The sequence below is a fragment of the Haemaphysalis longicornis genome, unplaced genomic scaffold (assembly GCF_048455015.1).
Source record: "Haemaphysalis longicornis isolate Haplotype H1 unplaced genomic scaffold, Haemaphysalis longicornis Haplotype H1 scaffold_1, whole genome shotgun sequence".
NCBI classification, from domain to species: domain Eukaryota; kingdom Metazoa; phylum Arthropoda; class Arachnida; order Ixodida; family Ixodidae; genus Haemaphysalis; species Haemaphysalis longicornis.
In genome coordinates, this window is record NW_027526203.1 from 474633572 (window position 1) to 474650252 (window position 16681).

Genomic DNA, 16681 nt, shown 5'->3' on the forward strand with positions numbered 1-16681 from the left:
ATGCGTGCAGTGCGGAGATTGGGAAATAAGGTGCCGTTTCTGCTTTTCTGTGTAGCCGCCGTAATAGGACTTCGGGGAGCGCGGCTGCCATTTAAGACGCTTTGAAAGGACATGCCCAGATATGGCAACAAAGAGCCATTGTTCCAGAGTTGTGTGCGTTTGGGCCAGCGGGTCATGCTTGCAGTGCGTAAGCCCGGGCGGCGACTTTTGTGAGTGCCGCGGTGCCTAATGGCCGCCCTCACCATGGGAACCTTGCCTCTCTGACATGTACCCATTTGGCAAAAGGAGGAAAACGTTTGAAGTTGAAGTTTGAAATTTTGTGAGGCCGCACTTGGCTCCATGATTGGGTGATTAAAGAGGTCCAGCTAACCAATCGAATTTGCTGTGCGGCATACAATGGCCACAACGGATTATGTTCCCATGCAACATAGCCAACAGCAGACTTGGCTGGAATGTTTCAAGACATCGAAAACCACCAAGCCTCCGTGCTTAAAGGGGCCATGCAGACAAGACAAATTTGGTTCATTTAAAAGTTTGCCTCGTTAGAGTCACACTGACACCACTTGTGATGTAAACTTCTCTCAAGTCAGCTATATAATTAGGAAAACAAGGAATGGCCATGCACCCCACTAATGACGTATTATGGACAGCTGTGCGATTGGCTGAGGCTGGCAAAAGCGAAGCAAATGTTATTGTAAGCTTGCAGAGCAATCTATTTGCACTTAAATTTAGGGCACATTCTTTTTATAGCAGTAAGAATTGTGGGGTGAACAATTAGTTTTGAACGAACACGTAAACACCAAAGTAGTTAGTGCGGTACTTTGCCGAAAACAACACTGGGCCTGTTCGATTTTCCACTTCTGGCTGCCAGAGGCGAGAGCCGGTCATTCGTTTTTCTCGGGCAGCCCAAAACGTCACTTCCGGCGGCGCCAGAACGTCTTCGATTTTTCTGGGTCGGCAACTTCTGGCTCCCCGCAAGCTGCCAGAGCCGCCCGGGCGTTCCTGGTCTGGCAGATAGCAGACGACGCTGCTAGCAGACAAAAGGAAAGCGGCTCGGCGAGTTTCAAAATACTATTGCGAATATTTTTCGTTCTTTGGGATTTGATGGTTTGGAATTTATTTATGTGATATGAAAAATCACTTTTACGCACATTTCAGTTTATTTTTCGCATTGCAGCAACCGTTTTTTTTTTTATTTTTTATTTTTTTTTAAGCAAGAAAGTTCACATGATTCGCGCCGAAACGGTCATTTGCGGTTCGTCTTCTTGCAGATGTGAAGGGCCTATTTCAGCTCGTGGGCGAGGACAGTGTCACAATTCTATATGAAGCCATATCTGAGTTTATTACTTCAGTGAGTACATTGGCTTGCCCGCGTGTTATGAATGAAAGTTTTCGTTTATTCCTCCGGGAAGAAAAAAAAAACTCTCCCGCAGCACTTTGGAGTCGTGGGCGCTGCCAGGAAAGCTGGCGAACACTTCGATGATCACCATGTCCGCATTGTAGATCCCCTGAAGTACGATGGAGTGAAATTTCTTGCGATTGTAGTAACTTCCTTCGGACTCCGGGGGTCTAGAACTGCGGCACCCATAAATCGCGCAGACCATGTCCGACAGTCTTCCGCTTCCTCGCCCACTTGTTTAGCTCCAATACTGCTCAGTCGGGCCAGAATATTTCCCGTTCGCTGATAGAAATATACAAATCCGATGACTCGGTAGGCTGTGGCGTGAACAGATGACTCGCTCGCGTAGAATTCGCAGTCGTGTACATGGTACAGCTGTGTACCGATGTACGACAGGGCAATCACAATTGTTTTCTGGGCAGGCATTTCGGAGCGTCCTCGCAGGCCTTCGGGGTGGAATTCAGAGTGTTGAATTCGGCGACCATGGTTGCCACTGTACGCCGCGACAGGCGAAACAGTCTCCTGAACTCGACTCCAGGTAGGTCGGCACAACGTTCTCCACGTACACGGGTACGTGGTGCCGTTCTTCCCGCTGGGCCATCGCGAGGACGACGCACACATTGAAAACGTCGGCTTCGCAATCGTACTCTTCATCGTTAAGGTGAGGGCGGTCCGCAAACAACGCGTCGGGGAGAGCAGCGAGCGCACTTGCGTCGTCCGACATTTTGCCGCCGAAACTGTAGCAGACGACCGAAAAAAAGTTGTTCCGCAGCACTCGTAGCAGCTGGGATCTTGGTCCCGGCTTCGGGTGTATCCTGAGGCCCTTGAACAACGTAATCACGACGTAACTTCCTGCCTGAGAGAGCAAGCTTCTAGCAGCCCGCGGGCTGCCATACCGTCCGTAAATCGAACAGGCCCACTGTCTCAACACTGACCAACTGACAGGTGGCACAGTGACTTACACGACCATGTTTGTCATTTCATAGCCTACATTTTAGGAAACGAGTAGTATGAGCCCCTAATAAAAATACAGCAGGTATAGAAGCCCGGCCAGAAGCAAAGTGCGAACACTGGCACTCCAGCGATAGTGCAGCGCCATCTATGGAAGTGAGCGATAAACAAGATAACCAAACGGCCGTCTGTGAGATGGGAGCAGCCTTGGTAAGCAGGCTAACTTTCCTTTTAAGGCCGTGCTCTAGATACGTCATTGTTAGGGTTGTTTATTTTCGGAGATTATTTTTGAGCAAATTCGGAAGGCGTTTTTCGGAGTTTATTTTTGCAAATTCGGAGTTTTTCGGATTATTAAAGTCGTAGAGTATTGATCTTTAAGAAATGCCATGTACAACAATTAAAGAAATCAAACGGCAGAAACATTTTTATTGCAGCCAATATTTGGAACATTCATGGTGACATTCATAACTTGTAGTATATGCAGGCATATTTTCCAATGTTAGTGTCTGAAACCACAGCACGCTCCTTCCGAGTGACCACGCGAAACATCGAGAATGCTCTTTCGACATTCGCGCTAGATATGGGAACACCCAGCAAATCCAGTGTGCAACGTGAAAGGTTGGGCCAATCTCGTGCATGCATCCGCCAAAACTGTAGCGGCTCCACAATTTCCTTCACAACGTAGGCCTGATACGCCAGGAACTCTCTTTCTAGCTGGGTAATATCGTGCCCTCACTGCACGACCAGTGTGAACAAGTGCTTGTAGATCTCTGTGAGGTAGTTCTGCCTTCGGGTTGACGATGTGCACCCAATGCTAAAACGAATCGTTGGTGTATTGCAAGTCGTCCGCAATATTTCGTTGGACGGTCTGGCTCCACTTCTCGGCTACAGCACCGTAGTACCCATAAAAGCTGTTAACAGCGTACAGGCGCTTCTCCTCGTCAACAATGTCGAGCATGCAGTCGACTTCCCCGCCAAAACTCGTCACTGAGGTGTCAGTCCATTGGCTTAACAGTGCCATCAGGCACACAGCAAGTAGGGAATAGACCTCATGCACCAATATAGATTCAGCTTCTAGTTGCTTGATTGAGAGCACTTCGTTAAAGGTTTTTTTTTGAGAATCTGAGCTTAACAAGCAGGTCATGCAGAGAGCTAGGTTCATCACAAACGCTTTCAGCTTGTCACACTTCTTCCCTTTTGCATCATCACTCTTTAGAAATGCCACAATAGCGCGGCAGTAGTCGATCAACAAGAGCTTCGTGAAACAAAAACCGTCTAGATGGGCCGACAGTTGATAAACACTTCAGCTCAATGTTCATGCTCGCACAGACGGAACCAAACTTGCAGCGAAGTTCTCTGGAGCTCTTCAAAAGGGCAGGGAAATGCACAACGAAGTCATGAGCTCCCTTGAAGCAATCCACCTTCAGTCCCTCCTCAAGGATATTGTTCAGAAGATGGCACGGATCTTTGGAATGCAAAGCACGAAATTCCGTGTGTGACTGCTGCATGTCCCTGTGGAGTTTCTGCACGTAGGAAGCAGAATCCGAGCACAGGACACAAATGTCACTGAGGGACTTCACAAGTTTTTGAAGAACCTTGTATCAGCATTCCGATATACACGGCGTTGCGCTGTTGTAGAACTTGCAAATCTGCCATCAAGGTCCGGCAGCCAGGTACCTCGTCGTCGTAGAATGTCACCAACACCGCCACTGCTGGCCTACCACAGAGCTCTGGTGTTTTGTCGATGGTCAGAGATATCGGGTGGTTCTTGACTGCTTCCTTGATTGTCTCGAGGTCATGCTCGTAGACCTCTGGTAGGTATTTTCGGTACATTTGAGTGCTTGATGGCATTGTCCGTGCAGCTGGGCACTTGTCCTGGAACAGGCTGCCAAGCGGCCCATCTGTCTGATGGAGCGGAATCCCTGTTTGGCAAAGCGCTTGGCAAAACTTCTGCGTACTGTCATCAGCGTCCTCCCTGTGACTCTTGCTTCTTGTCAAGCAATCCTCCATCGAGCTTTGGTGAGACGACTGACCTAAGTATAGAACCATATTTTTCTAATTTAACAAAGCAGCCTTTCATAGGCATCACATTGAGATGAGCTTTTAACGATACAAATTAATTTGCCCAAAATAAGTACAGTTACATCAAATTAACTGACCTGTCTCGACAAGGTTTTTTCAGTTGAATATGCCGATCTGACCTCTGGTGCTCTGCGATGCGGAGGGCCCCTTTTCCATTAGCTGTACTAACTTGCATGCTGCAGAACATGCAGACGACGTCATTGCTGGAAGTTTCTTGAAAATCTGGATATTCTTTGGCATAATCAGCAGGGAGCTTTCACGTCCTGCCCATGGCGCGGTTATGCTGGAATGAACTGACCTTTTCACTGTGACGCCTGATTTTATACGGGATGGTACACTGCGAATGAAAGAAAAGAGGGAAAGGGGAGGAGCACAAGCAAATACAATAAAAACTAAAAAGTGTAGGATGACAGATCAAACACCCACGTTAAAGGGCTGGTGAAGAGCTTTTCAAAAACATTTTGTTGGGGGCATTACATTATGGTTTTCCAGACACTGAATTTGAAAAAGATGTTTATTTTATGCGTAAATACACCAAAACCATCTTTTTCGTCAAAACAACGGCCCTGCCCGCGGGCACGGTAAGAGCCCTGGCTGCCTTTCGCGATTGGCTGGCGGCAGATGACGTCATATTCGGAAGTGCTGAGGTGACTTCTTGCTAGTTCCTCTTTGATTTACCCGCTCCAAGTCGCAGCGGTGCTGGGCGAGCAAAACAGTCCTCCTCTCACTGTTTTTCCCACTCTGCCTCTTCCCGGTGCGACTTCAGGCGCACATGCGCGACAACGGGATAACGGTCGCCGCAGCTGCCGGAGCTGCAGCGGCGGTGGTGCGCTAGAGAAGCCGCGGGGCTCGCGTGCGCGACGTAGCATAATAGAAATTGTGTCAGCGTTCTGAAGACCACAGAAGAGCGGTTATATGCCCCATGCACAAGGACAAAGCGCAGCAAGAAGTGATTTTGCTTCATGTTTGCAAAAGGTGACACACTCGTTCGTAAAGCGTGACTTTAAATCTGAACGATATCGCTGGTGTCGTGCAAGGAGCTGTACAACTACGTCTACCGTGTTCGATGTGAGCTTAAGCTATGCCGTGTTGCACACCAGTGCTTATCACGGCACGTTGCGTTTGTGCTCAGTCGTATTTTCGTAACATGAATAAAGTGTTGAAGTGCGATTTCGGCTGCTGTCTCACTGCGCGCCGGTCTTGGCGAGGCCGGTGGACGGCGCAAGGGCGCGGGGCCAGCACCAGAGCCGACATGCACGCACGCACTTTTGCACCTCCTCGTGGTCTTGCCATGACAATTAGTACGCCTCCAAGCTCAAGATGGTGGCGACGTTGCTATGGCGATTAGAACTCACTTTTGCCCGCCCAGGCTCGCCAGGGGAGGATGTGGCGCTACGACCACAATTAGCCGGGACGCTGGGTTGAAGGCTAAGGTGCCGCCGACTGCTGAAGATCTCATTCTGTTCCCGTTCAGGTACGGGCCACAAGGTCCTCTGGTGAATGGAGGGCTCACACAATCTTTCCTTAGAATAGGAGAGCCCGAGGGAAGTATAAACGCAACAGGTTCGCTCGCGGTGAGCTTTAGAAAGGGGTTCTCCCCCGACAACTCATGGCCGACTTGTTTCTCGGGTGCAGGAAGATGCGCAGATATTGGTTCGTCGCTTTCACTACCAACGCTAGTCACAATTCCTAGCACAATTTTTCAACCAACCATCATCCCCATCCTCGAATGTGGAAGTTTGTTTTTACATTTGGAGAGGCGGCAACAAGCTCCGTGCAGCGGCCTGCGATGCACACAGGCAGCGCGGCAGCCGCCGGTCGCCGTGTCGCACAGAGGTGCTGGTGCCGGGTCGCTGCTCGGCCGTTCAGCGGAACGTGGCATTGCTGCACATACGCATTTTTTAAAAATAGGGGAGCCGAACGTTGGTTGCCCCCCAAAAGGCAGAGGAACCCAAGCGAAGCACACTGGTCCCCGACGAGCTTTAGAACGCCTTCCCCAACAGCTCCAGCCGGCTCAGGTTGCACGGATCGCCGCTGATGTTGGGAAATTTAGGCTTAGCACCAAGGGAGGTAGTTGTTCACTGCTATCTCTACAATTGCGAATGACTATCCTTAGCACAGTTTTTCACCACACTGTCATCCCTTTTCTCGCATGTGGAACCTTATTCCTACGTTGATAGCCATTCTAGCGATCGGTGCTGTGCTCATTCTTGCGCGCAGGTAATACCATCCATCGGCCTTTCGCCACATCTCGTGCTCGGGCAGGTTCGTTTGCTGCCGTCAACTAGCCTCCGCGACCAGTCGGCGCTCCGCATCGCGATACAAATTCGATCACCTCTTTCGAAATCACCTTGGATGACAATGCCTAGCACAATTTTTCACCACACTATCATCCTCTCGCACGTTTACCTTGCTTTTTGCAACGGCCTTGATTCTGGACGGCAGCGAAGAGCGGTTGCTGAAGGGCAGTCATGGGCACGTTACCGAAAAAAAGTAACAGTGTTACAGTTACAGTTACCTAACCCAAAAAAGTAACTCTGTTACAGTTACAGTTACGTATTTTCCAAAAGTAACTAGTTACAGTTACTGCAAAAAAGTAACGTCGTTACTTTTCCGTTACTGAAAAGATTTGTCTTATTTAATAGAAACGTACGAAGGCATGCAGGTAGTAAAAATTACACGTAGTAAAGCTTACACGAGGGGAACCTAAAATGATGCACTCTCATGCCCAAACCAACAATCGTTGTGTACGCCTCAGTTTTTTTTATTACAGCAGTTTTGCTATCCATCACAAGGAACTTTATTTTTTTGTTGCTGCACTCTCGCTGTAAGAAATTTTTGGAAACATCATTGTAGCACAGAATTAGTTGTTTTTCAAAATTGGAATCAGAGAGGCCGAACTTATACTATACCGAGCTGAATGACAACACAGCCGAAACAATCTTTCAATGTCAACTTAATTTATTTTCGCCTGCAATGCCGTCGCTTGTCCGCCCCGCATAGTGAGAGAGTATGGGAAAAAGGGGGCGAAGGTGGCGGATCGACGGAAGGCCCTTGGAAGAATAGGGAAACGGACGTTGGAGTCCATTGGTTGTCATGGTGTTTTTGAAATATACTCAAAAAATGCACTTCGTTAACTTTTTATTTCGTGATTATGGTCGGAGACTGAGACCAATTAGAGCCATTGCCGAAGCGACGTTTGTCTGTGGGCCCTCGGAGTTGTTCTCCCGCCCTAACCCCCAGCCACCCCCCAGCCACCCCCCAGCCACCCCCATCCCCGGAATGAGACAAGATATTTCCAAAGGGAATAGAAACTGGAATGAACGCTTTACTGTTTCCCTTCCTCCTTCTCCTCCCCCCTGTCCTCACAAAGGCGGATTTCGCCGTCTAGACCGGGAAACACTGCTCTCACAATCCCAGCCTTCCACAGCAATCACGTCGCCGATCCCAGGAACCCCTCCCTTCATTTGCTTTGGGGCGTAGGCCGAACGAAACTCGCCCAAGTATTCCTTGCCCCCAACATTCAGAATCAGATGTAGCTACTGTTTTTGTTTCGGCCACAGCCATCAAAACGAAGTCGCGAGGCTTTCCAAGAACATTTCTTCGTGCAGTGGCAGTGTGGTCAGACGTCTGCCGGCCAAGATGCTGGCTGGTGTGAGGGCACTCGGGGGGCCACCATCGTTGGGGTCGTCGTATGTGTGGAGGAGCGTGAAATTTATTACTTCCTCGACCTCGTTCAAGTACTGTTTACAGCTCGATGAAGCCTCTAGACCAGGGGTCCCAAACGCGTGGTTCCAAATACGGCCAGGCGTCTCTAAAGAGCACAATGGTCGCAAGCAACAGCGACTTGTGAATCGAACACTCTACAGTGCGCAGAGGGCTGGACGAGCGCGAGGCCGCCGAGAGACTCCCCGCGGCGTTTTATGACCCCACAAACGGGGCTGCACGTCGCTAATGAGAAAGCGACGCCCTGACCGGAGTTTTCCAGGCTTCCGCGAAAGTGCAAAGGTTTCAGTGCGTTGTTGTGGGTGTTTGTTTTCCTGTTCGCCTTTGTGTCAAACACTTTTACTGCGCCCCAGATGTGGCGAAAATGGTGCAGCCGCGCGTCGGCCTATAGGCTCTGGCGCGTCAACATGCATCCACGTGCGCTTAGACGCGTGTCGCAGCGTTATTTATGGCCTGGGTGAGAGCGATGTCGTGCTGCTGAGAAAAATACTGCAGCTTAGACTTAAAAACAACTTTGAGCCCTTAGTAGACCGCGTGAGACACCACGCACACGTGCACGCCTAAACAGATGTTTTTCACCCATGCGAAGGGAGTGAGCTGGCATAGATGAACTAGACGAAGGTTCTGCGGAAGAAAGACCGAAAAAGGGGAACGCGCAAACTGTACATCGGCCGTTAATGAGTGTTGCTGTTGGATAACTGTAACGATATTTGTCGTTACAGTTACTCCACAAAGAAGTAACAGTGTTACAGTTACAAGTTCCTCTAACTTAAAAGTAACTAGTTACAGTTACAAGTTACTGAAAAAAGTAACTAGTTACCGGTAACGCGTTACTAGTAACTAGTTACTGTTCAAGACTGCTGAAGGGGGCCACTGAAGGGGTTCAGCAAGCGGGGGTGGGGCATTTGGTTTGACAGGGATTTCACAAGATTGGACAAGCTTTGTGTGCACCTGTTCTCTGTAGAGAAAGGGTTGTTTTTGTTGTTGTTGTTGTTGTTGTTGTTGTTGTTGTTATGTATTACTCTGTCCTGGCTGAAAAGAAAGACTCCAACACTAGTCGCCCCATTAGCAAACACTCGTCTTACACCCTCGGTGTAAAAATAACTGCAGTGCGCATATCTAGCCAAGAACAGAATGGCTGAATGCTTTATTGATGGTTTCAAACATTACACCCAAATTTGCCTGGGCATGTGCCCCCAGAAGGGGTCATGGGCAAGAAACGGGAGGCCCAGTAGGCATTTTCTACCTTCAAGCATCACCTTGGTGCCAGCCAACAAAAGACTGTTGAAAACTTGGGCACCATGCAAGAGCTATACTAAAAATGGTCCAACTTACACATCTTCGCGGGTGCTTCTGGGATTGCTAGAAATTATTTGGCGCAGTAAGCAGAGGGTATAGCTTCACAGCTTAGCGTGTGTTACGAGTCACAAGTGGTTGTGTCCTTGCTGGCGTGCCTCGGACAGCCTCTGCACTGGACATGAATGCGTTTCAGGTGAGCCTCATTGCTCTTGTGTTTCCCCCCCTCTCCACAGAACACCATCACATTTTCGTGGGAGACTTGAGTCCAGAGATTGAAACAACCCAGCTGCGAGACGCCTTTGCCCCATTTGGAGACATCTCGTGAGTGGACTTTTGTTGCATCTGTTCAACTCAAACTCAATTTTCTTCCCCGATTGTGCTTAAATGGTGGAATTCTGAAAAACACTGCTTCAAGGGTCTATAAAGGTAGTGCAGTGGGTTTTTTTTTTTTTTCTTGGTTTATTTTTTTCTTCTTCTTCAGTGCAACAAGAGCATTTGGCTGCTTGAACGGGTGGCCATGCCTAGAGGTATCATTTTGAAGCTGGTTGATATTTGCACAGCTGAGCATATTGTGCATTTCTGCAAAAGAAAACAAAATCCTGCAGTTTAGCAGCGAGAAGCACTTGTGCCTGCTATAGGGTGGTAGTGAAGGCATTGTTACTGTGGATAACCTGCTAACCTAGATAGGAATTTCCACAGAATGCAGTTATTTTACGCCGTTGGTCAGTTACTTGCATTCGTGCATGTGTGGGAATTTCCACAGAATGCAGTTATTTTACGCCGTTGGTCAATTACTTGCATTCGGGCATGTGTGCGTCTGTAAAAAAAATCCAGCAGTCTAGAATGCTCAAGGAAGCGGGTTTTCAAAGGAAGCCAACCATTCTTGAAATGTGAAGCGAGAGAGAGAAAGTGACCCCATGTGGGGGGACGACGCCCACGACCTTCAGGTTACGTGTTCGCTGCCTGACCCATGGGACTTGCGGGGCAGTCGTATTCCCCCTCCACTTTCTTGGCTACGAGCTGCCTGGGTGAAAGTGGCCCCTATAATAGCATCAGGGTGGAGCAACATTGTGTGCTGCACGTGTTCCTAAATGCTTGTTTTTCACCTCTGTTGGTTATTGGCATTTTCCCCAAAGAACGGAGGCGCTTCACAGCAACGCTTCCGCATTTAAGTGATGGGATGAAACAGTGCCAGAGGCCCCTTTCAATCGCCCAGTTGCGTTTCTTGGCAGTGGCTTAACACTTTCGTGACTGCGGAAAAATGGGTTGTTTTTGGCTGTTTCAGGAAATATTTTTTTCTTGCCACAGACAATGAGTGATGCTGAACTGTAAGATACAAAATGATAGAGAAAGAAGAAGGCTTTCTAACAGTAAGAATTTCAAACAACACATTTATTACAAATTTTATTTAAAAAATGAACAAAATCAAAGAAGTAGCAAAAAGAAAAACAAAATGAAAACATCAATGCCACTTTGCAGAGGGTACACATAAAAAAATTTTGAAATATACAATTTGAACATAAGAGCATTATAAACTAATACCATATTTACTCGCTAATGATCGCACTTTTTTTTTTTCTTCAAAAATATGATGCAAATTTAGGGGTGTGATCCTTACGCGAGGTAAATTTTTCGCGAAAAAAGTTTCAGCGCAGAAAACACAAGCATGTTGGAGGTCAGAATTTTTGCAGTAGGTGTCATGAACATACTAAACGTAATCAATAAAAACATAATAAAAACTCCATTGGCCACCGCCAGCCGCGTTGTAAAGCGATTCAAAATGTAGCGTTTTTATTAATTACGGAACGCGCTGAAACAAGTTTGCTGTGAGGAGAGAACAGGTCGACCAATAAGTGGCTGCTGCTGTCCCAGTGCGGGACACGGCTGCCGACGCAGCAAGCAGAGCGCGTTTTCTTCTTTGTCTTGTGTACATTATGTGCATTTAGTGCGAGTTTCTTCCGCACCAATAAATGCATGCACCAATGCGTGCCGATATCGCTAATATCGTCAAGTCTGCAGCAATGGCGTAGCCATGTCCGCTTTGAAAGAGGAGGAAACATAGGTAAGCACGATTATCGTCAGCTGGACTTGGCACACACACAGCATATGGCTGCGGCAAGTTCAGGGTGTGATCATTGCGCGGGAAATAAAAAAAATGGTATTTTGACAACAAACTTCAGGGGTGCGATCATTATGCGAGTACATACGGTACTGCAAAAATGACCTCTGTAAGTACAAAAGTTATTTACATACATACAATTTATATATACAAACACTAATGCCTACCGGTTATTTGTGAGTTGTCCCGGAACTTTTTTTTTTTTTTCTTACCACAGAAAATGATCGATGCTAAAGTGTAAGTTATGAAATGATTGAGGAAGAATGGGGTTTTTCAACAGTTATAATTTCAAACAACAGATGCATTAGGAGTTTTATCAAAAAAATGTGAAAAAAAAGTAACAAAAAGAAAAAAAAGTGATAACCTCAATGCTACTTTGCACACAGTAGACATAAAGCAATTTGAAATATACACTGTGACCATAAAATGCTTATGGAATAATAATGCGAATATGAGCAGTGCATTTTTTTGATAAAACTCCTATGCATCTGTTGTTTGAAATTATAACTGTTGAAAAGACCCATTCTTCCTCAATCATTTCATAACTTACACTTTAGCATCGATCATTTTCTGTGGTAAGAAAAAGAAATAGTTCCGGGACAACCCAAAAATAACCGGTAGGCACTAGTGTTTACATATATGGAATAATATTGCGAATATGAGCGGTGCAATTCCAAAAATTTTTATACAAAAATATAAATATAAACACGAACAGCCGCGCGCTGCTACGGAGCGCTACGCCAAGGTCAACTCCAAGCAGTCTTTGTAGAGAAAACTCGACGCTGTGCAATTGGCACGAATGAAGTCGACACCCTGCTGATAAGAGCTGTGGCCTTTGGAACGGGGCCGGACCTGTGTACAACAGCGGGCACCTGTGATAGAGCAGCCGGAGAAGAAAGCGAAACTCAAGGGCACACACCGGGTGATGGTCCGGGGCGACTTGGTGCACTTTCGCTGACCGTAGGAAAGTCATCTTCTGTGTCTGTGCTGCTACCAACATGCACAGATTCAAGCTCACTTACATGGGAATCCGTTGAAGCTCGCGCGAAGCATCGGTGAGCGGTGGCGACGCCATAACTGAAACCACGTGAACTCGTCTCCTTGCCGGCGAAGGACATTTAAAAATCCCCCATGCGGCGGAAAAACGAAACATGAAAGCGAAACTGATAAAATACTTCCTCCGTTACCATTTGAATGGCGTTAGCAGTCCAGAAGCACTCGGAGAGAGCCGAGATTTTAATTTGTATTTATCGATAGCATACTATCGATGGGAATAGGCGCGGTCACGAAAGTGTTGAAGACCACTATGGGGCTGGTGGTGGCTCTTCCGCCATGGGGCAAGTCATTTTCTAGAGTGCATTTTTGCATGCTTTTTTATGAAGAAGACTTACATTTCTCTAGTGATGCTGTCAGTGAATCTTTCTTTGGTAGCAGAAAAACCCTGTTGGGTTAACAACAGTTGCGCTAGAATTGAGGACGGCATTTTCTTTTACAAAATAGGTGTTGCGTGACAAGGATGGTTCACCGTAGCAGCACATTTGTTTTCCTTAAAAAAAAAATGACGGAACTGTTTCAAACTTTTGTTAAAGGGCAAGGTTTCACTCATGACGGAGCACCACTGGATCCCCAGAAATGCCCCCATGGGTGGAATCTGACGAAACTTGCTGGGGCCATGCGAATCACATACACATACGTTGCTATCGGCTTCTTGACTATTGTCTGGTCCCAAGTGGGACAAATGCGAGAATTCCAGCAGTGCATGCAGTGTCCATAAAAGTGCTTGAAACCAAGTTCAGCCGCACACTCCCGACTTGGCCCATTGTCACAGTGAGAGTGACCCATGGGGCCCTGATCCCAGTGCTGCGGCTAATACCCCAACAATGCCCGTTGCCCTCGACACAAGGCACCCTCGTTGTGGGAGGTAGCGCGGCATCGTGGCCGCTTCTTGAGTGGTGCCTCAACATGTGGCGCATGGCTTCTGTGGTTTGCACAGAAGTGCCATCGCATGGTATTCTCCGTTTCACCAACTGTGTGCCACTCCTGGTGAACCTGCGGGTGGGCGGAGGCCACGGGTGGTGTGCATGCAATGTATTAGTCGTTTGTTTTGGGAGGACCCTTTTCATTGGCTTGCGCAGCATGCCCGGGGGGGCTCCTCACCCTTGGCCTTGCTCTCTTTCCTCACCAGTGCCTTGGCCGGAACGGGCGCCCCATTGGTCAGTGTCGTGGCACGTAGGCACACATTTGATTCTTTCTCCCTGCTCCTGCTTTCTGTCGGTGTTGGGGAGGAGTGCATGTGCAACCCTATGTCCTCTCGCCCCGGGTGCATGCCTGGTGGGCGCTCTCCAGGGGCTCGGCATGTGCACGTGCTGTTTGCCAGGGTGGCCTTCCCGCTGGGCCCTCGTCATGCCCTTCTTTTAGCATAAATCAAGTAGCGTTTCCGCCTGTTCTGCCACTTTTGCCGTATTTTTTAAGTGCGAATGCACGTTATAAGCGACCCTGAATTCCGGCGACCGCCATCCGTCCACATAGCAACAGCTGCGGGTGCGCGCGCTCCTCGTCTTCCTTGGCAACGGGGGGAGATGGGCGCGCGCTGCCTGGCCGCTGACATGGCACATACCCACGTGGGGGATTGGCCAGGAATCGGGCGTGAGAAGGGCTAGAGTACTGACACGAAATTTCAAAGCTGAGATCCGCTTTAGCAATCAAGTACAACGACAACACAAATAGGTGTCTGTGCATGGCACATACCCACGTGGGGGATTGGCCAGGAATCGGGCGTGAGAAGGGCTAATGCACCCGCTTAAAGGAGTACTGACACGAAATTTCAAAGCTGAGATCCGCTCTAGCAATCAAGTACAACGACAACACAAATAGGTGTCTGTGAATAAATGCATCTTTCTTTCTTTGTAGTTGTGTGTGTGTGTGTGATCTCTCTTTCGCGAACATTACCGAACCGCGCAAATTCAACTCGTGCATTCGCACTTTCACATTCTTCCCCTCGGGGAAATGCGGGGAAATTTTTCATCCTGAATCTCTAGGAAACACCTCCAGATAATGACTAATAACCTTCCAATTGCGGAAAGTGGTACTCAAAAGAATACCGTACCACCAAGTTCATCGAATAACTCTGGTCGCATTGTGTTCGGTACCTATTTGCATGCATACAGCTAGGCATGAGCTTAGCGCACCTTATATGTGTTCTAGCAGACTTACCTGCATTCATTAGGGCTGATCCGTAGTTCATCCGGACATGTACCGGCATGTCACTTGCACAACCGTAAAAATTTTAACTTCTTAAACTGCGAAAGCAGCCTCGGGGCCAGATTAGTTTGGCTGAAGTCCCTCAATGCTTTTCCGGTCACAAAACTCTGGCCGCGGCCTGATGCAGGGACAAAAGCTGCCGCACGGGGAGGGGGCATTCCACTTGCAAAGCTGAAGCTGCTGCCTGTTTGAGGCAGTTGTTAAGAGCACAGAGAATACTGTGCTACCACTTGTATTTAGTTTGACATACAATGGGGTCTTTGCCTCTGTAGTGTCGGGGGTAATTACCGCATTACTAGTGCGTGCGAGGTGCAGTGTGCGTCTTGGTCAGCGGGCTCACGCTCGCTGGAGGGTCAATCGTGGGGCCAGAGATATGGAGTTGTGAAGTCCAAGGTACGCGGAGAGTTTCTGATTCGTTGTGACCCTGAAGTGCCGCCACGACGGCGAGGGTAGGTGACGAGGAACTGGCAGATTTTTTTTTGTTTGTTTGTTTGTTTATTCTGCGTGCGCCATGTTGACAAACGCGACAATTTCGTCGGCGGCAGGCGTCTGCCCGAGGGTAAATTGCCCGTGATCAGAGTTGCTTTTAGTCGGTCGGTTTTAATCTGTGTTGTAGTTGTCTTGATGTTTGAGTGAGAGTGTGGATCACATAATCATTTGGGCTCAAACATTTGTTGGATGCTGTGGCCTATCAGAGGGCTAGTGTGTGTTAGTGGGCCCTCCTCACTTTGTGTTAAGACATGCCTGGAGGTGTTCGTGTAATAAAACTGAAGTGTTTGCTGTTTTGGAGGGTTGATTGAAAGAGGGCAGGTGCCGTGAGACCCTTGTGAGTTAAATACGTTTAGCTAACTGCATCTAAGTACTTCTCTGTTCTCTTGTAAATTGTGTATGTTCGTTAATTGGTAGGTTTTGTATTGTAACCAATGGTCGTCGTTCATAGATTAAAGTTACCCTCAGGGCCTTCATAGCCATTGTGTAGGTACTTCATCGCCCGACTGAGCATGCTATTTATTTATGTATTTGAAGTGCTCCCCAACATTGCTGGGCCTTCTCGGGTGATGCACTGGATACATGAATATAAGGCATACAAAAAGACAACAAATAGGAAGGGAAATAAATAAAAAACGTGCAAAAATATATTGTAGATATATACAAAAGAGGAAGAACGATCAAGGAAGGCAAAACATTTCCTGAACAAGTGCGTAGAGCGTTCGCTAATGACCAAATGGTAGAGAAAAATAATCCCAGCCAGAGAGAGGTTATCAAGGGGCTCGCACCTTTGTAGTCTTTGGTCCAAGTGTGGCGCCGAGGGTACCTTGTGACGCCGGCGGAAGGTCTCTCGAAGTGCCGGGGGTAATTACCGCGTTAGAGCGTGCAAAGTGCGGGTGCGTCCTGGTCGGTGGGGTTATGCTTGATGCGGCGTCATTCGTGGGGCCAGAAATGAATAGGGAAAGGCGCGCCGTTGCGCCCGGAGAAGTTGTACCGTCCAAGATACGCAGTGCGGTTCAAATTCCTTGTGGGTCTAATGTCGCCACGATGGAGGATATATGTGACGTGAAGCTAAGGATGTGACGGAAGCCCGTCTGGTGAGGATTCATTTTGATGAAGAAAGACAAGGACGCCGACCACATGTTGAGTTTAAAAGAAAACGTTTCGGCTCCCACACAGAAGGCTTGGTCACTTGGTCACCGTGATTGTGACAAAGGGTTCCGTGTGGGAGCCGAAACGTTAGTTTCTGTTAAACTCAACTAACTTGTGGTCGACATCCTTGTCTTTCTTCATCATATATGTGACGAGGGACTAACAGCTCTTTTTGGATTGCCAGAGCCCCTCAATGCTTTTGA

General features: G+C 48.0%; 1 protein-coding gene across 7 annotated transcripts in view; it reads left to right on the plus strand.

The window, feature by feature from the left end:
• LOC144156280 (nucleolysin TIAR-like) overlaps positions 1 to 16681 on the plus strand; it is a 169105-nt gene that overhangs the window by 126824 nt on the left and 25600 nt on the right. For all 7 annotated transcript variants that reach the window (XM_077688221.1, XM_077688224.1, XM_077688220.1 and 4 more), the window contains one exon: positions 9691 to 9778. In XM_077688221.1, coding sequence (XP_077544347.1) covers positions 9691 to 9778 — 88 coding nt within the window. The remainder of the gene's footprint in view (positions 1 to 9690; positions 9779 to 16681) is intronic.